Below are 17,999 nucleotides of genomic sequence, written 5' to 3'. Positions count from 1 at the left end.
AGGGAGCAGCGTTTTGCTGTGTCGGGCGGTATGGGCGTTGTCCGAATAAGCATGTCCGATGGGGGGGGGGTCCTCGTAAACTCGAGCGCGTAACTTCTGCTGATCGTTTCGAGGACCCACCGGTCGGAAGTCACCTGCACCCAGGACCCCACGAACGGGAGGCCGTTCGGAGACGCATAAGTCACTTGCGCCACGCCCCGGTGTACCGGGTAGTGGGCGCCCGGAAGCCGCGTCCCGACTGGGGACGCCGTTGTTCGGTATGTGGTTGTGAATAACGCGGGCCCACCGTCTTATTGGCGCGCCCACGAAATCCACCACGGGCCGCCCTGACCGGGCGGCGTCAGGGAATGACAAAAGAAGGTTGTTTCTTTGTCTTGTCCGCAGTTTTCAACTCGGCCGGTTTCTTGAGATTAATTCTCTCAGTGGCCTTGAGGCGCTTTGCTTCGGCCTCCATGGCCTCCTGGAACTTACCAGAAAATAAGTCCGGGCCTGAAAGCAGAAGTTCGTCGAGACGCTTACGAGCTCCCGGTGACGGGAGGAAAAGCGCATCTAGCACATTGGCGCGGCGTGACGATGTTGCTAAGGTCGACACTCTAGCAAACTGGTCGAGAGTGGAGCACAGGCCGCGATCGAGGCAATGGAGAGCAGCCACCATCATGTCGGCTGGTATCACCGAATCTTCTTCATATCCCAGTGCCAGGTACTCTGATAGGAGAAGAAGAAAGGACGTCGCACGCATACCCATGCGTGCCGCCGAGTCCATTCTACGGGTGACATCCTCCAGTTTTCCACGGGTCTTGTCCGTAAAAAGGAACTTTGGATGAAGCTGTCCCTCGGTCAGCGGCGAGTTTGTCAATGGCCGAGTCCGGCAGGACTGGAGTTGAGAAATATTTCTCAAAATCCCCTGGGGGGAAAATGATAATACGAGTCTACGCGCTTAGCATAGGCACTCCATGTCTTTGCGTGCATTATCCCATCGATGTGGTCAACGCACACGCGGTCCAGGGGCATTGTGGGAAACGCCCGGACCGGTTCTGTCGTTGGTCCCGATCTCTTCTTGAATGACTGACGTTCAGGAGGAGGAGGAGGTTTGGTCCCAGCAGGAAGATTCAGAACTCTGATCATATCCCGTTGGACCAAGCGGAATTTTTTTTTTTTTTTTTTTTTTTTTTTTTTCGGTTTAGCTCGCTCTCGTCCGCCGAGTTGTCAGAGTACGGGGGCGAGTTGTCACCGGGGAATGGGAACCAGGCCCCGGGGGCGAAGCAGCGCCATCACGGTATCGAGCCCCGCTCGGACTCTAGTGACACCGATGGGTGTAAACTAATACCGGGCGGTGACGCCGGTGCACGGCTCTCCGTGCACGGCATTGTCCGCTGGTCTGTAGTCACCCCACCACGGCCGGCCGTGATGACTGGCGGGTGGGGGCTGTAATTCTGGAGGGGACTCTGGCGCACGGCTAACCGTGTGCGGTATGTCCCTTTGGCCCGGAGTCATCCAGCTGTGAACGTAGTCTCCCTGTCGGCCCGACAATGAGGCCGCGAGGGAGTGAAAAGCCTCAAAAAAATCATCGCGTGAAATCGGGTCGCCACCCTTGTGGCGTTTCCCACGGTGTGATTGATCGGATGACTCACTAGAACTCGTCGAAGAACGGCGAGAACGGCGGTTCTTTTTCGATTTTTTTCTTTTTTGAAGAACGACTCCGAGTAGTTGCCGAGGATTGCGGGGACACGGGGATGCCCGAACAACGAATAAAATCCGATGTAGAGGCATGGCCCTCCGAGCGTAGCGTTAACGCTCTGGGGGAATCCCAGGGATTCGGCTCTACGCTATCAATAGCCCAGGCGGCCGACAGCGCCCCCACGCCGGTAACATAGGCGGGTGCTGTACGGTCGATTAACCGGCCATATAACAGCCCATCCCCAGGCATCGTGGTAATCACGGGGCTGGGTGGGCCTGGGTGCACTGAGCCATGGAGGAGTACTTCCTCCGGCTGCGTGTGCCCCGTAGACGGGCCAGGGACAGGCACGGTGCGCCCCGTAGCGGGGCCACCTTTTGCCGTACGTCCCTTTTTGGGTACTGCCCCGGCGTCAGACAATTTCCTTGTCTTGCCGGTGCGTTTCCCCTTCAGTTGGGCGGACCTGTGAATATTGACCGAAGACGGTGGGGTTGTACGGCCCCCCGCTTGGTCAACGGGTCCGTCAGCTCCGACAGCCGGCAGTGGCTGAAAGGGCCGACTAGGGGACTGCTGCCGCAGTGACGTACCATCACCGGTGCAGTCCCCCGAGAACTCGGGCTTGTCTGGTGGGATGTACGTCCCTCCATTATCGACACACCCAGTCCTCCCCAACTTCCTAGATTTACTCATTTCTTACTTCACTTTCACTCAAATACTTCACTAGAACAACTCTACAATAAACACTTTCTCTTTATTTCTTCGAAATAGCTTTCTCCAAGCAAAAGAGGTACCAATAAAATAGTGAAATTCAGGTCGATTGAAATTCCACATTATACCTCGCCTGCGGCTAAGAGAAAAAGAGGACGCTAACGTAGTGCGCATGTCACAGGGCGTCGTGGGTAGGACACGTGAGGGCGCTATTGTATGTAAAACTCTTAGCGAATTGCCTGCCGGCATAGGGAACAATGCATATGTAGTATTCGCTCTACAGGTAAGTAGAGTGATGTAGACTCCTTGATTTAAACCATAAACAAATGTTTTCCATATGTTCATGTTCTACATTACCCCCAAGGACCAACTCACAAGGGGAGAACAACAGATCCTTTCAGTCATCCGGAAATGTGTCTTTTGTTGGAACCGGTCCTCTGTAGTAATTTTGTGCACTTAGGCTATGGGAGAGTGTTAGGCCTATATTACATGGACAAAGGGAAACACAAAGCATTGTCCTCAAGAGTATAGTAAAATACGACCATGTGTGCATTCACGAGTTGCTCGACCACTAAGCGGGCACTCTACTATAAAGTGGGCGCTCAGGCAGCAAAGCCGCCTCTCCCCACGTAGCGGGCATGGCAAAGCCTGGTTGAATATATTTCTGCCACTCTAAAATGGCCCGACATGAAAACAACATAAATTCAATGGTAAAAACCTTCATCAAATTTTTGAAATTGTCTTGTCGAATAAATCGTTCAAATAATCTTAACTGCACATTATTCACCTTGTTGAATTGTGCGTTTTCAGATGTCTGTTGTCATTAGGCCAAACAAAATATATGGTCTGTTCAATGACATGTGGTTTTGAACGCTGGTTTTCAAACAACTTTTTAAACAGAATTGTATGTTTCTGCACCACGAAAGGTGCAGAAAGTGGCCCCCAAAATGTAAACACAAATGATTTAAGGCCGATGTACGATGCTTCAAAAAAATGAGGAAATTGCCACGATGGACTAGTGGGACTGTCGTCATGTTCACCACATGCCGAGCTATATGACCGGCCAAGGCTACGATGACAAAACACGGCAACACACATCACGACGGTGAGAGGCTCAGACCAAATGTAGCGAACTGTAAAAATGGAAGAGTGAAGGCTCTTTTCAGCGCGCGGTTCTTGCCGAGATTGTTCTGTTACCTTAGAAACTGAGATAAACCACTTCCGGTTATTAAAACTTGCTATACTTAAAACGATGTTTGGACACTCTGTAGCTTTATTTTTACGAAGGGCCTTTCATGGTGAGTGACCGTTTTAACGTTTATCGTTTTAGCTAAAACAGTGTCTGAACATGGCCTTGCCGCCAATCTGCCAATTGTTTTATTTACAAATTCATGTAAAACCGAACTGTTGTGAACTGTTGTGCTGTACGTGTTTCTTGAAGAATGAATAGATGAACTTCAACTCTGGGTCAGTCTCAAGTAGATCACCCAGCAGGCACTAGCTGGACTTAGAATCAGTAAGCTCTTTGTCTCGCAATACATTTCAAATACCTCGAGAATGACAATACCCGTTTAGTAAGTCGCTGCTAGGCTGACATAATATATTTAAAACAGAACAACCTTCTGCAGTTAGTTTTATTTATTTTCTAGTTTTTGTTTTTGCTTTGTTTTTAAATATGCATTTTGAGTTTAGGCTCTGTTTTTAATGTTACTAGTGCAGTACCCATTAAAAATGTGCCTGTTCCGAAGGGGCAATTGAGAACTGCTAATGCAAACAACACACACAACTCAATGGTGTTGTTTTCACAGGTTGAATGCACATCATTCACAGGTTGAATGCACACTTTGTACGTCTCGTCATCCCCTGGCACTGATATTCACCCACACTGGACAATGGTATCGCCCTACAGTGAGGGCTGCTCAGTCGACTGCCTACAGTGATGGTTGCTCAGTCGACCGCAAAATGCATGTGCTCGTGCAGCCACACACATACCGGTATGTGTACACATACCGGTATGTGTACACAAGGAGACCAAAAAATCCAGTGCTTGGCAGTATGTTCACCTATACTGGACAATGGTATTTATAACCCAATGGTAATAGCCACACACATACTGGTATGTGTACATAGGAGACAAAAAATGCAGTGCTTGGCAGTCCATTCACCCATACTGGACAATGGTATAACCCCTACAGGTGAGTCTTTTTTCTATTGTTGCATCATATTGGGCACGCGCGCTTTAGCTTAAACATGACGTAAAAAGGACAGCAGTGCGCGTCATATTGAGCATGCGCTTTGGCTTAAACATGACGTAAACAATTGGTGGTCTAGGCTATATACTGCCACGTCTGCCTCGAAAATGCAGCTTTTTTTGCAGCTTTTTTGAGAACCGCTCATCCAAGCAACTTCAAACTTGATACCGCACATTCTAGGGTCCCAAGCAATCCACCCACCGATTTTCAACTTCATACAGTGCCCTGTTCTGGAGATAATCGATGTACAGACAGACACACAGAGATTCCTGGAGTCATAGTGAGATGGTACACCTTGCACCACTGAGTGCAAAAAAAAAAAAAAATTCACAAAGCAATTCAGAGTTTTATCAGTCTGGTTCAAATGGAAGTAAGTGTACAACAATAGAATGAAAGATGAACAAAATATACCTTCTCAAATTGAAAATTGTTGAAATACATATTCACATTTAAAACACAGCACTGATCAATGGAGGTAAAAATTGTGCCCTTTTTTTTGCCATGTAATTATTTTTAGCTGTTCCGGCACGCCGGTGGCTCTTGTGCCGCACAGTTCCCTTGTGGGGCCGGTTGGTCATGCACAGACCCTGAGACAGTCGTAAACTTCTACCAAAGTCGGAGTTGGACAATTCATCCCTGCGTTCTGGGGATGTGGGTTCACGCGGGGTATGGGTTGATAGATTTAAAGGAGCTGGCGCTAGTGCCGGACGCTGGGGAACCAGAGAAACCAGCATAGCCGACAATTCCTGAAAACCTCGGAGCAATAGGGCTTGCGTACTACTCTGTTTTCTGCGACGGCGATGGTGATGAGAATCAATGGAACGGCCAACTGAGGAATTTCCGGAAGAATTTGAGCCGGAACTCGAGCTGGAACAGTGGCGTCTACTCTTACGATGGCGATGTCGCCTACGTTCCGAGAAGTAAGAATCATGCCAACTTTATTTATACAGCGTTTTCTTCCAGGCCCCATATGGTGCCCATATCAGTCGGGGCTTTCTTGGCCCCAGTAACCGTGGACAGAGGCTGAACAGGCATGTCGCCGGGCAACGTGTTGTCGGCCAAGGCTTCCTCCCCCGGAACAGGAGGACAGCGGCCAAGTTGGCATGTCTCCGGGCCCCGTATTGCCGTCCGAATATTTCTCAGCCCCCAGGACAGAGGCCTAGCAGGCATGTCTCTCGGGGCCCATTTGGCAGATTTACTTACCCGTTTAGTTTAATGGCACAGCTCTACCTCTACTCTTGGCGTCAGTGCTGGACAGCGGCCTATCAGGCATGTCAGCAGAGCCTAGTAGGGAAGACTTTTGTCGGCCAAAGGGCTCCGAAGAACCGCTTCGTACCTAATCACCACTGGGGGAATGACTGCGCAGCCACCCTGAGACTCCATTCCAATCATCAGAAGCCCACCCTTCGCATATCTCGCACGGGTGGGCCTGAGAACAAACCCTATACTTGGGGCATAAATCATGCACATCCTGCCTGGATCGTGCTTTAATAATTCTACAGTTTGTCCAAGTAACAAAATAAGGTGGGGTGAGACCACACCAAGCGCTACTTGCGTCCACCATCTTGAAAAATAAAAGAAAACGAGAAACGTTTGCAAAACGTTCACTCGGAACTCTGAATTTAATCACAAGAAAATCTGAGGAACGCTGTAACGAACTAACAAGAACTCAATAGTAAATGAACATTAAGTTTAAAAGAGAATAAACACTTCTAAAGCTAGCAAAAATCGTATATTGAGAGAGCTTCAATAGAATACCACTACACCTGATCGGCGCTAGAAAAAATGAGGATGATATGCCGCTTCACCACTGTTCCAGAGGCTCACAGCCCGACATTAGGTTTATGCGCATGCGCCAGTTTTTCCGGGCTGCGCTGTAAAATAAATATTTATGAGCTCGTTCATAAAAACAAATCGTTGTTGAAGTTGTGGATGGATGGCGACTAGTCACACGGGACATCACCGTCAGTGGCAATGGTGTAGAACGTCTTCGGCCGGGTCTCCCTCCTAAATTAGGGTCATCCCTGTTGGTTCGCTGTTGTCGGTAAGTCTCTGTAAGCTGAAGGACAAGACCTTCACGGAAATCCTTCTGCCTCAGTGCCGGCTTCCCAATAACTTCTTTGAAGAGGATGTAGGAATTGATAATCGCTAATTCTAGCAGTCGCCAAAACAATCTCTTCCACCATTTCAAAGTACGCCGCCCTACAGTATAGTAACATAAGTACTGGTCCAATTGATCCACTCCTCCCATATGTTGGTTATATTCATAAATCATGAGATGTTTTTTCACCTCATTAGCCTCATCTCGTCGTGGTGGAATAACCTGCACATCATTGCAGTGTATTGTGGACAGTGCAGTCACATCTCTTTTATCTTTCCATCGTACTGCGGTCAAATTTCCACATTTGCGAAACTCCATGGAACCTTTCTCAAACTTTTCTCTAGGTTTTGGTTTCAACTCTTTCGGAAAACCAATTCTGTTTACTCGTACTGTTCCACATGATAAAATGTCTTTACGTAAAAGGTTGATACATGAAGTGGGAGATGTATAAAAATTGTCGGTATATAAATGATACCCCTGATTACGAAAATCCTCTGGTAAGTCATTTACTACTCGACTGGGCAAACCCACCTCTGGTGCATTCTCAACACGGCCAGTGTACACTTGAAAGCGGCTGCAGTATCCATTTTCACTGTCGGCCAAAACCCATAGTTTGATGCCAAATTTTTTGGGCTTTTGGGGCATGTATTGGACAAATGAAACATGACACTTCGAACCAATCATCTGCTCATCCACAGAAATGTGCATGCCTGGCACATACGCTTCCTTGAAGTTTGTAGAAAGCTTGTCAATTATGTATCGCACCTTGAAAAGTTTGTCACGGTTTCCATCCAATGGATCGTAATCATTGTTATTACAACTATGCAGGTACCGATGAATTTGCATATATTCATTCACAGCAAAAATCTCTCCATACCATTGAGTTCTAAGCCATGGCTTGTTGCTCCAATAGTCCCGCAGGTGAGACCTCCTGTCCATGCCTTGTGCAATGTTCATACCAATGAATGCATCCAATGTGATTCTGTCAATGGGCACCTATCTCATATTCGAGTGTTTTGCAGCTCTGGTAACGATTAGTCTCCTGGCAGATGTTAGATGCAATGTCGTCATCCCACATGAGGTTGAAGAAATCCAACTCAGAGATTTGCTGCAACTGCAGGATTGATTTCTACTCCAGTGAATTCTTCCCAGATCCACTGATGATTGGGCAGCTGACCACCTGCTGCAGCACGGCCACGACCACAGCCACGGCTACGGCCACGGCCACAACCAACTTGACCACGACCATGGCCACGATGTCCTCTCCCTCTATCTTTTCCCCTTCCATGTTGACCTTGCCTCCCTTGATTTCCACTTGGGCCAGGTGTGTCACTGTCATCACTGTCCACCTCCTGTTCCATCTCTTCTTCATCACTGTTTTGACTGCCCTGGAAATAGAAATGTTTTTGCTGGATGATCCAATGTGCCAATTGTAAAATTCAAGAAAAAACATCAAATTTGTCTATCCATTTTCAAATATTTTTTGCATTTGTTTCCCTCAAAAACTTGACACATAAACTTATGACTCAATCATTTATATTGCAACCATTATGTCTGTTTATTCTAAAAGCAAAAGCACCCCCCACCTCCCCCCCCCCCAAAAAAAAAATAAAAAAAAAAAACATGTGAGCTAACCTGAAAATCATCAGCCGTGTGCAAGACCGAATCCATGGTTGCAGGATCTCACCGGACTCGTACGCCTCCATTGCGATGCACGTATGTGTCATAATCATCTCCCACCATGTCATTGTTTTCATCACTTACATGTATTTCGTCTTCTAAATCAGAATCATCCTGAATCTCATCTTCGGATATATTTCCAAGGAGTTCGAGTGTTTGATCCAAGGCCAAAAACGAGACGTCATGTTGAGATAAAGTCGCTTTTTCTCGCAAGATCACACGAAAATCTAAAAAACGTTCACCCCTATTTTTTTTCTATTTTTTTTCAATAGCACCCCCTATTCAATATCACATCAATACAAAGCCAAAGCATTGCTCTAAACAACCTAATGAGGGCAATATATATGGGGACCGTAGTTTTTTAATAGTTATGACCACTATTTCAAAGGCCAAATTGAACGTGATTTTGGCGGTCGCTAGCGACCGCCGTGTACACCAAAGGGTTAACATCAACTTGCCTGGGTCACATGGAACGTTCATTGACATCGTTATTGTTTTCTTTAGGCTATATACCGGTATGTAATGTATTGATGCCTATGATCCCATAATGAATTTTTGGCTGTTTCGGCACTTTTGCCGAAACAGCCTTTGTTTTCGTTAAGATTTTTATTTTTTTATTTTATTTTTTTTCTTCTTTTTCAGCCATTCCCCATAGCATTTGTACACGCTTTACAGTGGAAGGCACTTTGGGCACTAAAATCAATCCGATTGACTTTATACTCGGCACACACTTAGACCAGCATCTGAAGATGTGCCCCGAAGATTGACGTCATCGACTAATTTATTATAGAATTTTGAATATTTAATTTTTCCCATAGACTTTGTACACAGAAATCAAAAACAAATTGTCGATTTTCAAAGGGCATTTTTGACTCTTTGCCAGTAATTCATTTGCACCACTCTTTGTCCAAGCAAAGACCCTAATTCAAACAAAATTGTGTAATGATGACGTCATGATGACGTCATCCGGCGTGTATTTATAGGCAATTAAATTGTGACACTTTTAATATTTAAAAATGCATAAGAAATCAACCGTACGCGTCTGTATCATTCTGTTACAGGCAAGTGGTAGAGTAGGTTGAGGTCTTTATTTCATTCAGTGTGCGTGAAATCACGTGACCCTTGCTTCCGGTCGAAAAAGGTCAAAACCTGAAGTGGCTTATTATTTGAAAGTGGAAATAGAAATGAACTTGCTTTCAACGGTGTTAGTCTCTTGGCTAAAAGTTTTCTTCAAATCATCTACCAATGACGTCATGCAATCTTCGAGCGCCCTCTAGCGACAGATTGAAAATTTTCAAAAATGTATTTTGAATAAATGGCTGTGGCGAAGTTTGTCGGAATCGCCTAAATATTGGTGTATATGATGACCTTGGCCCACTTAAGAGGTGTGCGAAGTTTTAGGCAAATGACGTCATCAGACTGGAAGTTATAATAAAAAGACCCTTTTTTCTTTGAAAATTCCTGAAAAATCAACCATGGCAGTTTTTACGTTAGTTTTTACTTTAATTGTCAATTTAAGGGTAGGTCTAAAGCATTTCAAAGCTTTGAGGCAATAAGCGAACTCGGACATGCCCTGCGCACGCTTAAAACTTCAGGTTGACAATACCTCTGCTCTAAAACATGCATAGAACATCTACATGTACATACACGTACTGCACGTTACGCACATACATCGTATGTCAGTCAGCCTGCAGAGCACGTGTTGCCGAGGTCAAATCCTGTCCACATCACCGTGACCGTTTTAGCTGATTTTCGGCTAACTTTGACAGATTTTATGTTCATGCATACGCATAGTCAGGGACGTATAATAAAAAATATAATGCCGAAAAGTCCCTATGTTACGTCTTTAAAGGTGCAGATTTTCTGCAGTGGGATTTTCCACAAGTCTTTTCCTATACAACACTGATATCTTACTGAGTAGTTCTGAACTTCAGCCGAGAATTACTATGAGAAGGAAAGAGAAATCGTATTTTTTTCGCGCTTCAACTTTCGCGCTTGAACTTTCGATTGAACATATTCCTAAGGGTCAGAATATCAAGTAATATTTCATAAAAATATTTCAGTTCAAAGGCAAATTACAAATTTAAAGGTGCAATGTTTCTGCAGTGGTTTTTTTTAAAGCCTGTTAACTTTGTACACGTGTTAGCCCATTGACTTTGTGCACGTTTTCAAGCCACCATTTCTATAACTTGGCGATCTGGAATCTTCATCAATGTTACAGCCAAGGAAGACCCTCATACAAAAATTATGCCAAGACTACGACGTCATGATGACGTCATCACCTAATTTTTTTTATTGATTTTTGAAAATTTACGTGCATATTATGAAGTCCTATATCTACAGAACTGTAAGTTTGATTGGGTTGAAACTTGGTATGTGGCTAGACCAGGATGTGTTATAGGTAAACAAAATTTAGGTGGTCGAGACCTGAACATGATTTTTGCGGATTGATAGAATTATCGAGGGTCTTCATTTTTTAAATATGTGCAAATAAATCACGTGACCCTTTCTTCTGGTTGAAACTGGAAGTGCTTTGTAATTTAAAATTGGTGCAAGACGCGAACTTGCTTTCAACGATGTTTGCTCTGGCTTAGTTGTTCTTTACCATAATATTATAGTAATAGATGAAACTTTATGTGACGTCATTATGACGTCATCACGTGACATGTGACGTCATAATTCAAAGCCCTATGCGAATGAAATCACATATTATATGCCACCATTTATTATCAACAGAACTACACATCCTTCGTTGATGGAACACATGTCACATGCCTCAAAAAGCTACCGAAACAGCCCTATGTTTGTCCACAAACATATGTCTAGTTGTTTTTTGCTTCTCTGTTGGGAAGTCATTGTACGGTATGTGATTTAAGCACACTGACTGGATATTTTCAGTCTTAAGCAAGACATTTCTCAAAGGCAAATCCTCTGAGCATAATCCTTTGAGCATTTACAAGGCCTACATGGAAATAGGAATTTTTAAATAATCAAAAGAAAATATGGTTATTTGAATAAGCTTGAGTTATCATCATGACATCATTTCTTTGGTTTTTAGTAATGAGAACAGTTGGCCTATGGGGTGACTCAAAATCCTAAGAACAACCTACAGAGCTGCATAAACATGTACATGTACATTTACTACGGTGCAAGTCTCAAGTTTTAGTAATACATGTACATGTGTTTGTTTTCTGTTGTTTCAATTTAAAAAAATATGACTGTCCAAGAAAAAAGGGTGGAGAAGCCACATTGATTATACAAAAAAAAACATGTATAAACAGTGTACAGGCCCCCTAATATTTTAGTGAGTGATTACATTTGCATATGTATACTAGTTTGGTGAAAAAAAAAATGGGGTCTTATGTTATATGATCTTATGGGGTCCAAACTTATAAGTTATACTAGCAAGCTACCTTCATTGTATCAAGGTTGAAGACATACATGGATATACAATGACGCCAAGAGTAGAGTAGATTTAATATTTTAAATGCAATGTCGTTATTTTCACGAACACCAAAAAAACGAAGGCCTCTTTCACTGAACGAAAGCCAGCAACCAGTGAAAAAAAGGGTGCAAAACAAAGCAATTTCTCTGCAATCAAGTAAGTTAAGCTAGTATTAAGACTGCCAAGAAAACATCAATTAGACTTTGTTACAGGGCAACCGACAAGTATATAATTATTTTCGCCAATCATGTGTTTACTGCGTTCCGCTCGTGATCCTCAACAGGCTTGTCCCTGTTGTTGAAACATCCTTATCCCTCAGCAACCTGGATTGCGACATTGCAAGTCAACAACAAGCCAACTCTTAATATGGCACAGCAAGCTGAGGATGGGTTTCAAAACGACAAATAAGTGGAGCTATTTTTGTGGATCTTTCGGTCACATGTAATACTGTAAACCACTGCCGCCTCCTAAAAAAGATCTTGGAGTTGACCCAATACCTCGCATTTACGGATCATATCGGAGCCCTTCACAAAGACAGATGCTTCTTTGTTGCTCTGAACAAAACAAAAACGCTGTCGACGGCACGAAAACAGCCTACATCAGGGCACTGTGCTAGCTTCGTTGCTGTATAACGTCTACACAAAACAAATCACAATTTAATAGACCAGGACACTGAGCGTTTCATCTAGATGCAGACGAACTTTGTGTTACATCTCAAAAGATTCCGTTCGAATGCATAGAAGCAAAACTTACCTCAGCACTTAGTCGTCTTTATACTATGAGCGCAACCACCTCCTTGCCAATCTCGCTAAGACCCAAGTCTGCTTGTTCCATCTCAGGAACGTTAACCGCGAAGCCAACCGACCCCTTAGCATCAAATGGTCCGGAACACCATTGGCCCCTTGTAGCCATCCCGTCTATTTAAGGGTTACCCTCCATCGCATCCTGTCATTCAAGTTATCCAAATTTAGTTCCCCGTAACAACATCATAAAGAAATGGAACAACCTCCGCAAGGGAGCCAAACCACACACCCTATAGGATGAACCGTTTTGGCTCCGTGCCATTCTTCAGCAGAGTATGCGTGCCCCGTCTGGGAGAGATCAGCCCATACCATGAAACCTGACCCAGCCTTAAACAACATGCAGTTTCATCACTGGATGCTTGAAACCCACCAACACAAGTAATTTGCACCTCCTTGCTGGCATTTCCTCTTCGGATTTCCGAAGGGAAGTGGCCAGCCAAGCTAAGATGTCCAAATATTGATAAGTGACGAGTGTCGCCTCCTCCAGGGACGGCAAACTTGGGCACAAAAGGCTGAAGTCAAGAAAAGCTTCCTCAGCCATGTCCACTCCTTCACAACATCCAGGGAGGTGGCAAGACTCCAACACTGGAAGCAAAGACTGATAGTAAACGCCCACCGATTGTCATGGTTATACTATAACAACGACGGAAAACCTCCCAACAGGTGCTACATTGACATGGGTTCAATGGAAAACTATCAGCCACTTGAGAACCAGGACTAGCCGATCACAGACCCGCCTTAATCCAATGGAGCTACAAAAGTGGTTCAGTTGCATGTAGTTGTGGAGAGGGTGAGTTGTATCACATCCTGTAGTGCCAGAGATTTCTACCTGCCTAGATTCAAGGCTGGCATTGACCCAGTAAACAGGACGGTATTGGGCTGATACCAGCTAATTATGGGTTTGTTACAGTCTAATCTTACTATAATTCCAGGAATCTCTGTCTGTCTGTCTGTCTGTCCGTCGATTATCTCCAGAACCGGGCACCATATGAAGTTGAAAATCAGCGGGTATATTTTTCGGGACAACAGAATGTGCAGTGCAAAGTTTGAAGTTGTTTGGACCAGCAGTTCTCGAAAAAGCTGCAAAAAGCAGTATTTTCTGAGGCAAACGTGGCAGTATATAGCTTAGAACATAACACCCGCACACACTGCCATTCTTTTCAATTGTTTACGTCATGTTTAAGCTAAAGCACACGTGCTCAATATGACGCAAACAATGCAAAAAGGACGGGCACGCGCATGTGCATTGCAGGGCGATACATTGTCCAGTATGGGTGAATACTAATGGATCAGTGGGTGAATAGCACTGCATGCCATGTTTTCGTACGTGTACATGGGCACATTATTTTTGCAGTCGACTGAGCGACCATTGTAGGTGGTCGAACTTCAAACATGGCAAAAATTTTGAAGTGTGCGTTCAACCTGTGAAAATAACACCATTGAATCGCGTGCGTTGTTTGAACGAGCAGTTCTCCAAAACTCTGCAAGTATTCAACCTATACCAGCGGCAAAGCAATTTGCGTTTCCCGAACATGCACATTTTAGACGGGCACTGCACTAGTACAGTTTAAACGGTACATGACCAGAAGCAGGCTAATGCTGGCTCGATTGCGCCAAAATGGTTCCGTGTTGACGGTACAGACACCACAGAGTCGGAATTGGTCCAGTACTTGCCCTATTAAGTGGCAAACGGTAATGGTAACACCGTTCAGAGCCTGCATCGGACAAGCGCTGGTCTTATTAAGGCAAACAACAGCAAGACAGCGCACAGCCTGAAGGTACTCTTACGATAAACCATGATGAAAAGAAGGTAAAAGGCCTGAATCGGGCCAGTGTTGGTCCCTTTTTGGGAAACTATAATGGCAAGATGGTACACAACCTGAATGGGACCGGTGCCGGCCCTTTCAAGTCGAACCATAATGGCAAAAAAGGTACATAGCCTGAATCGGGCCAGTGTTGGTCCTTTTACGGCAAACCATACGGCCGCCGTATTAAGTATCTGGACAAACTGACCATTTGACACGATCCCAAATGGTACAGTTGCATTCCTTGACCCTGAAAATGTATGTTTAGACACCAAAACTTTCATCGTAAGTGGCTTAGAAGATGAGATATGGGTACAAATAGGTTTTCAATGGCAGCCATCTTTAAAATCCAAGATGGCCGCCATAATGTCATTGGATAAGTTGGTTCCTATCAAAAATTGAAAGCTAAGGCATTGAGGAGCATGTATGGAAAATTTGGCACTTTTGTCCGGAATGTCCACATCCATTCACTAAGCTGCCTGACTATATATAGATGTGTGCACATATGGGGCCGTTTATTTACATTTAGTGTATGTATTAAATAGCTTCGTACGTGGCTCCATCAGGGTTTGCTCTTTAAAGTCTTCCACAGGGTCATTCTCCTTTATTTAGTCTTTCCAATGCTAATTTACTTTCTCATCAAGTGTAATGTTTTCTCATCAAGTGTCTCGCCGAAATGTTCACAGTCCTATCTGATAAAAAAATTATAGTCCTTTTTCTGTCGATTTATTGTTATATATCGAAAACTTATTTGTAATATAAAAAAGTGATTGAAAAGACGTCCTCCAGTGAGCTGTTTATATGCAAAACGAGACTGGATACAATTCGGTCCCAGAGAGGGCGTTTTATACAAGCTAAAGCACGGAAATGCCACAAACCTAATGTCGCCTGGAAAACAGGGGTGGCTTGGCATCATGGGTATTGTGTATTGGCCCAGAGGGCGCTGTGGTAGACGTTAAATCTACCGGATAAAGCCTACGGCCTAAAAGGATTAATGCAAATGTAGGAAATACAAATGTAGCAGGTAAGAGAGGGCCCAAAGTGGACTTTGAAGTTCATAGTACCGGCGTTTCTCAGCGCCAAATAGGAAGATGGAACCCCCCCCCCCCCCCTTTTGATTTTGTGGAGGCCAAGTTACCGGAGGAAAAAACCCTGTCTACATTTCAGCACTGATGTGTGAGTGCCCTTTTCACAACCTTTTTAACCACACCCCCAATAAGAATGACCTTGCTTCATTATGATGTTTTGTTTTATTAAAGCTCAATAAAAGCACACAAACGTCAGCTGAACCCTCTATTCAATTCGAAGCTGAATGACAAACATGATCAAGTGACTTACGTATGAGTAGGTTTCTTTCCAAGCTCGGCAGCAGTCAATGCTCTGGTGGAGGCTTTTCATGGATGATACTACATAGCCATCAAACAATTTCTCTAGTGAAATTTCCTTACAGCATCGATGGATGATTTCATTGCTCACCTAGAATGGAAGATTTATTGTCAGTTAATTTGCACTTCATTACCTCTGTTACATCACATTTGATTATTACACTTATAATTCTACTGTAAAGAAGGTTTTCTGTGTGGCTTGTGGGGTACTCACACAAAGGAGAAAATGGTACCCCATAAGTCTTCCTAAAAAGTATAAACACAAGAGGGATAACAGGGGTCCACTATTGAAGATGTTTTATGTCAGTATGTAAACACCGGCAATCATGGACCTTGGACAAAAGGGTTAGGGCACAAACAATACGTCCACGATGGACCGATAGTCCACGATTGAAATTCATGTACAAGACCAATGAGAGCTGTTGCTAAAAAGTACAAACAAAGGAATGAGGATTACGGACAATGGTGGGTCCACGATTGCCAGTGTTTACAAAGATGTGTGTGAGTTTGTTTCTGCATTCAATAGGGGACATTGAACAATAGAGGACAATGAGCTCCGTGCGCTACCAAAAGAGGGCGCCTTTTTACCTAACGACGTCGCCCCATGGGCGAGACATTTCACTGGTTTACGTGCACCGTTCCTTGTGTGTGACGCACGTACACCAGGGGATTTGTTCTATTTACGCGCAGTGGCTGGGCTTCGCAGCAAATGAATTGCAGTCAGGCAAGATGGCGTCAGTCGGTCACCCCCAACTGTACTTCCTTTGCCGGTGAGGGGGTGCTTGTGAACGGAGCTAATAGGGTCCCCAATTTGGCGATCGTGTACAAAACATATGGGAGGTCTTTCGAAAAAGTACAAACAAAAGAGGGGCAATAGGGGGTTCCCGATTGCAGGCAAATACACACTTGTATGGGTGTGTTTATGGTGTAGTGCTGCATCATCGGTGAATCAAGGTCAAAAACCGAATCGAGGACTCCTTTGTTGTAAAACGTGTACAAAACCAGTGAGAGCTGTTGCAAAAAACAAAAGAAAAGGGAAGAGGAACAAAAGAAAATCCTCGATTTACACCATAAACAAACGTGCTAGTGTGTGCGAGTGTAATAAAGTCAAGAGGACAGCAACAAAAGTAGAGGATAACAGATCCATTGTTATCCTTGGAGATCTGTTGAGAATGGTCTTTGTATGTAAGTTTGTCTGCTTAGTCTATAGGAGAGGTTTGTAGTATATTAACAAAAGGAAACATGACGTCTTGTCCTCAGATATAATTATAATGTATGACTTTACGTGTACACTGCTATACTAATGCAGTCTTTATACGTGGGCGCAGGAATCCGGGAAATTTTTACATTGGCTTATCTAACTCCCAGACTGATGTTCTTAAAACTCAATGATTCTTGAGTCTGGAGTGATGATAGGTAACACATAACAACCAATGAAAAATGCTGGAGCACTGAATGGTAACACATAACAACCGGTGAAAACTGACATGACTTCGCCGCAATCTGTATCGCATATTAGTCCATTATGTATTCAGTCTTCGGGCTGAAAATGGCTTGTATTTTGTGTATTCCGATTTGCGAGCCAGAAAAAAACAGCCGATTTGCGTGCCTACCACAGACGTAAGACAATACATGTACATTCCGCCACATTTCACTTTCTTTTGCGATTCTCAGTGTCAAGGTTCACCGCACGACCATACCAACTGTTCACCAAAGTAAACATTTGCGTCCTTTGTCCCTTCTTTATTAATTAGCTGTTCCCAATTTCAATTGGGAACAGCTTTTTCATTAAAGTTTTTTTAGCTTTTTCCAATTTCAATTGGGAACAGGTTTTGTTTTCGTTAAAGTTTTTTTTTTTTTTTTTTTTTTTTTTTTTTTTTTCTTTTTCCACTTTTCCCATAGGTTTTGTAAACGTTTTATTCTACAAGCCACTTTGGGAATTATTTTAAATCCGATCAACTTGAAACTTTCCATAGTCATTAACCACCATCTGAAGATGTATGCCGACATGTATTTATAGTTTCAATATTTACAGCCTTATAACTATAGAACTATTTCACCGATTGATCTCAAATTTGGTAGGTACACAGACAGGGAAGTGTTATAGATGAAAATTGGTATATCGTCACGTGACCTTCACTTCCG

General features: G+C 44.0%; 2 protein-coding genes across 3 annotated transcripts in view; both read right to left on the bottom strand.

Annotated features, from left to right (window-relative positions):
* LOC119728259 (dynein heavy chain 2, axonemal-like) overlaps nt 1–17,999 on the bottom strand; it is a 105,967-nt gene that overhangs the window by 47,711 nt on the left and 40,257 nt on the right. For both annotated transcript variants that reach the window (XM_038200417.1, XM_038200416.1), the window contains one exon: nt 15,808–15,945. In XM_038200417.1, coding sequence (XP_038056345.1) covers nt 15,808–15,945 — 138 coding nt within the window. The remainder of the gene's footprint in view (nt 1–15,807; nt 15,946–17,999) is intronic.
* LOC119728260 (piggyBac transposable element-derived protein 4-like) lies at nt 6,239–9,018 on the bottom strand. The gene has a single exon (XM_038200418.1). It carries the CDS (start codon nt 7,691–7,693, stop codon nt 6,440–6,442), a length of 1,254 nt encoding a protein of 417 aa, XP_038056346.1. The 5' UTR covers nt 7,694–9,018; the 3' UTR covers nt 6,239–6,439.

This window comes from Patiria miniata, unplaced genomic scaffold, assembly GCF_015706575.1.
Source record: "Patiria miniata isolate m_02_andy unplaced genomic scaffold, ASM1570657v1 HiC_scaffold_20, whole genome shotgun sequence".
Taxonomy (NCBI): Eukaryota; Metazoa; Echinodermata; class Asteroidea; order Valvatida; family Asterinidae; genus Patiria; species Patiria miniata.
The sequence above is the reverse complement of the archived record's forward strand: the minus strand, read 5'-3'. Positions and strand labels throughout refer to the sequence as shown.

Coding starts and splice junctions, on each gene's coding strand:
- LOC119728260 (XM_038200418.1), bottom strand. CDS start 7,693: ATGAACATTGCACAAGGCATGGACAGGAGGTCTCACCTGCGGGACTAT.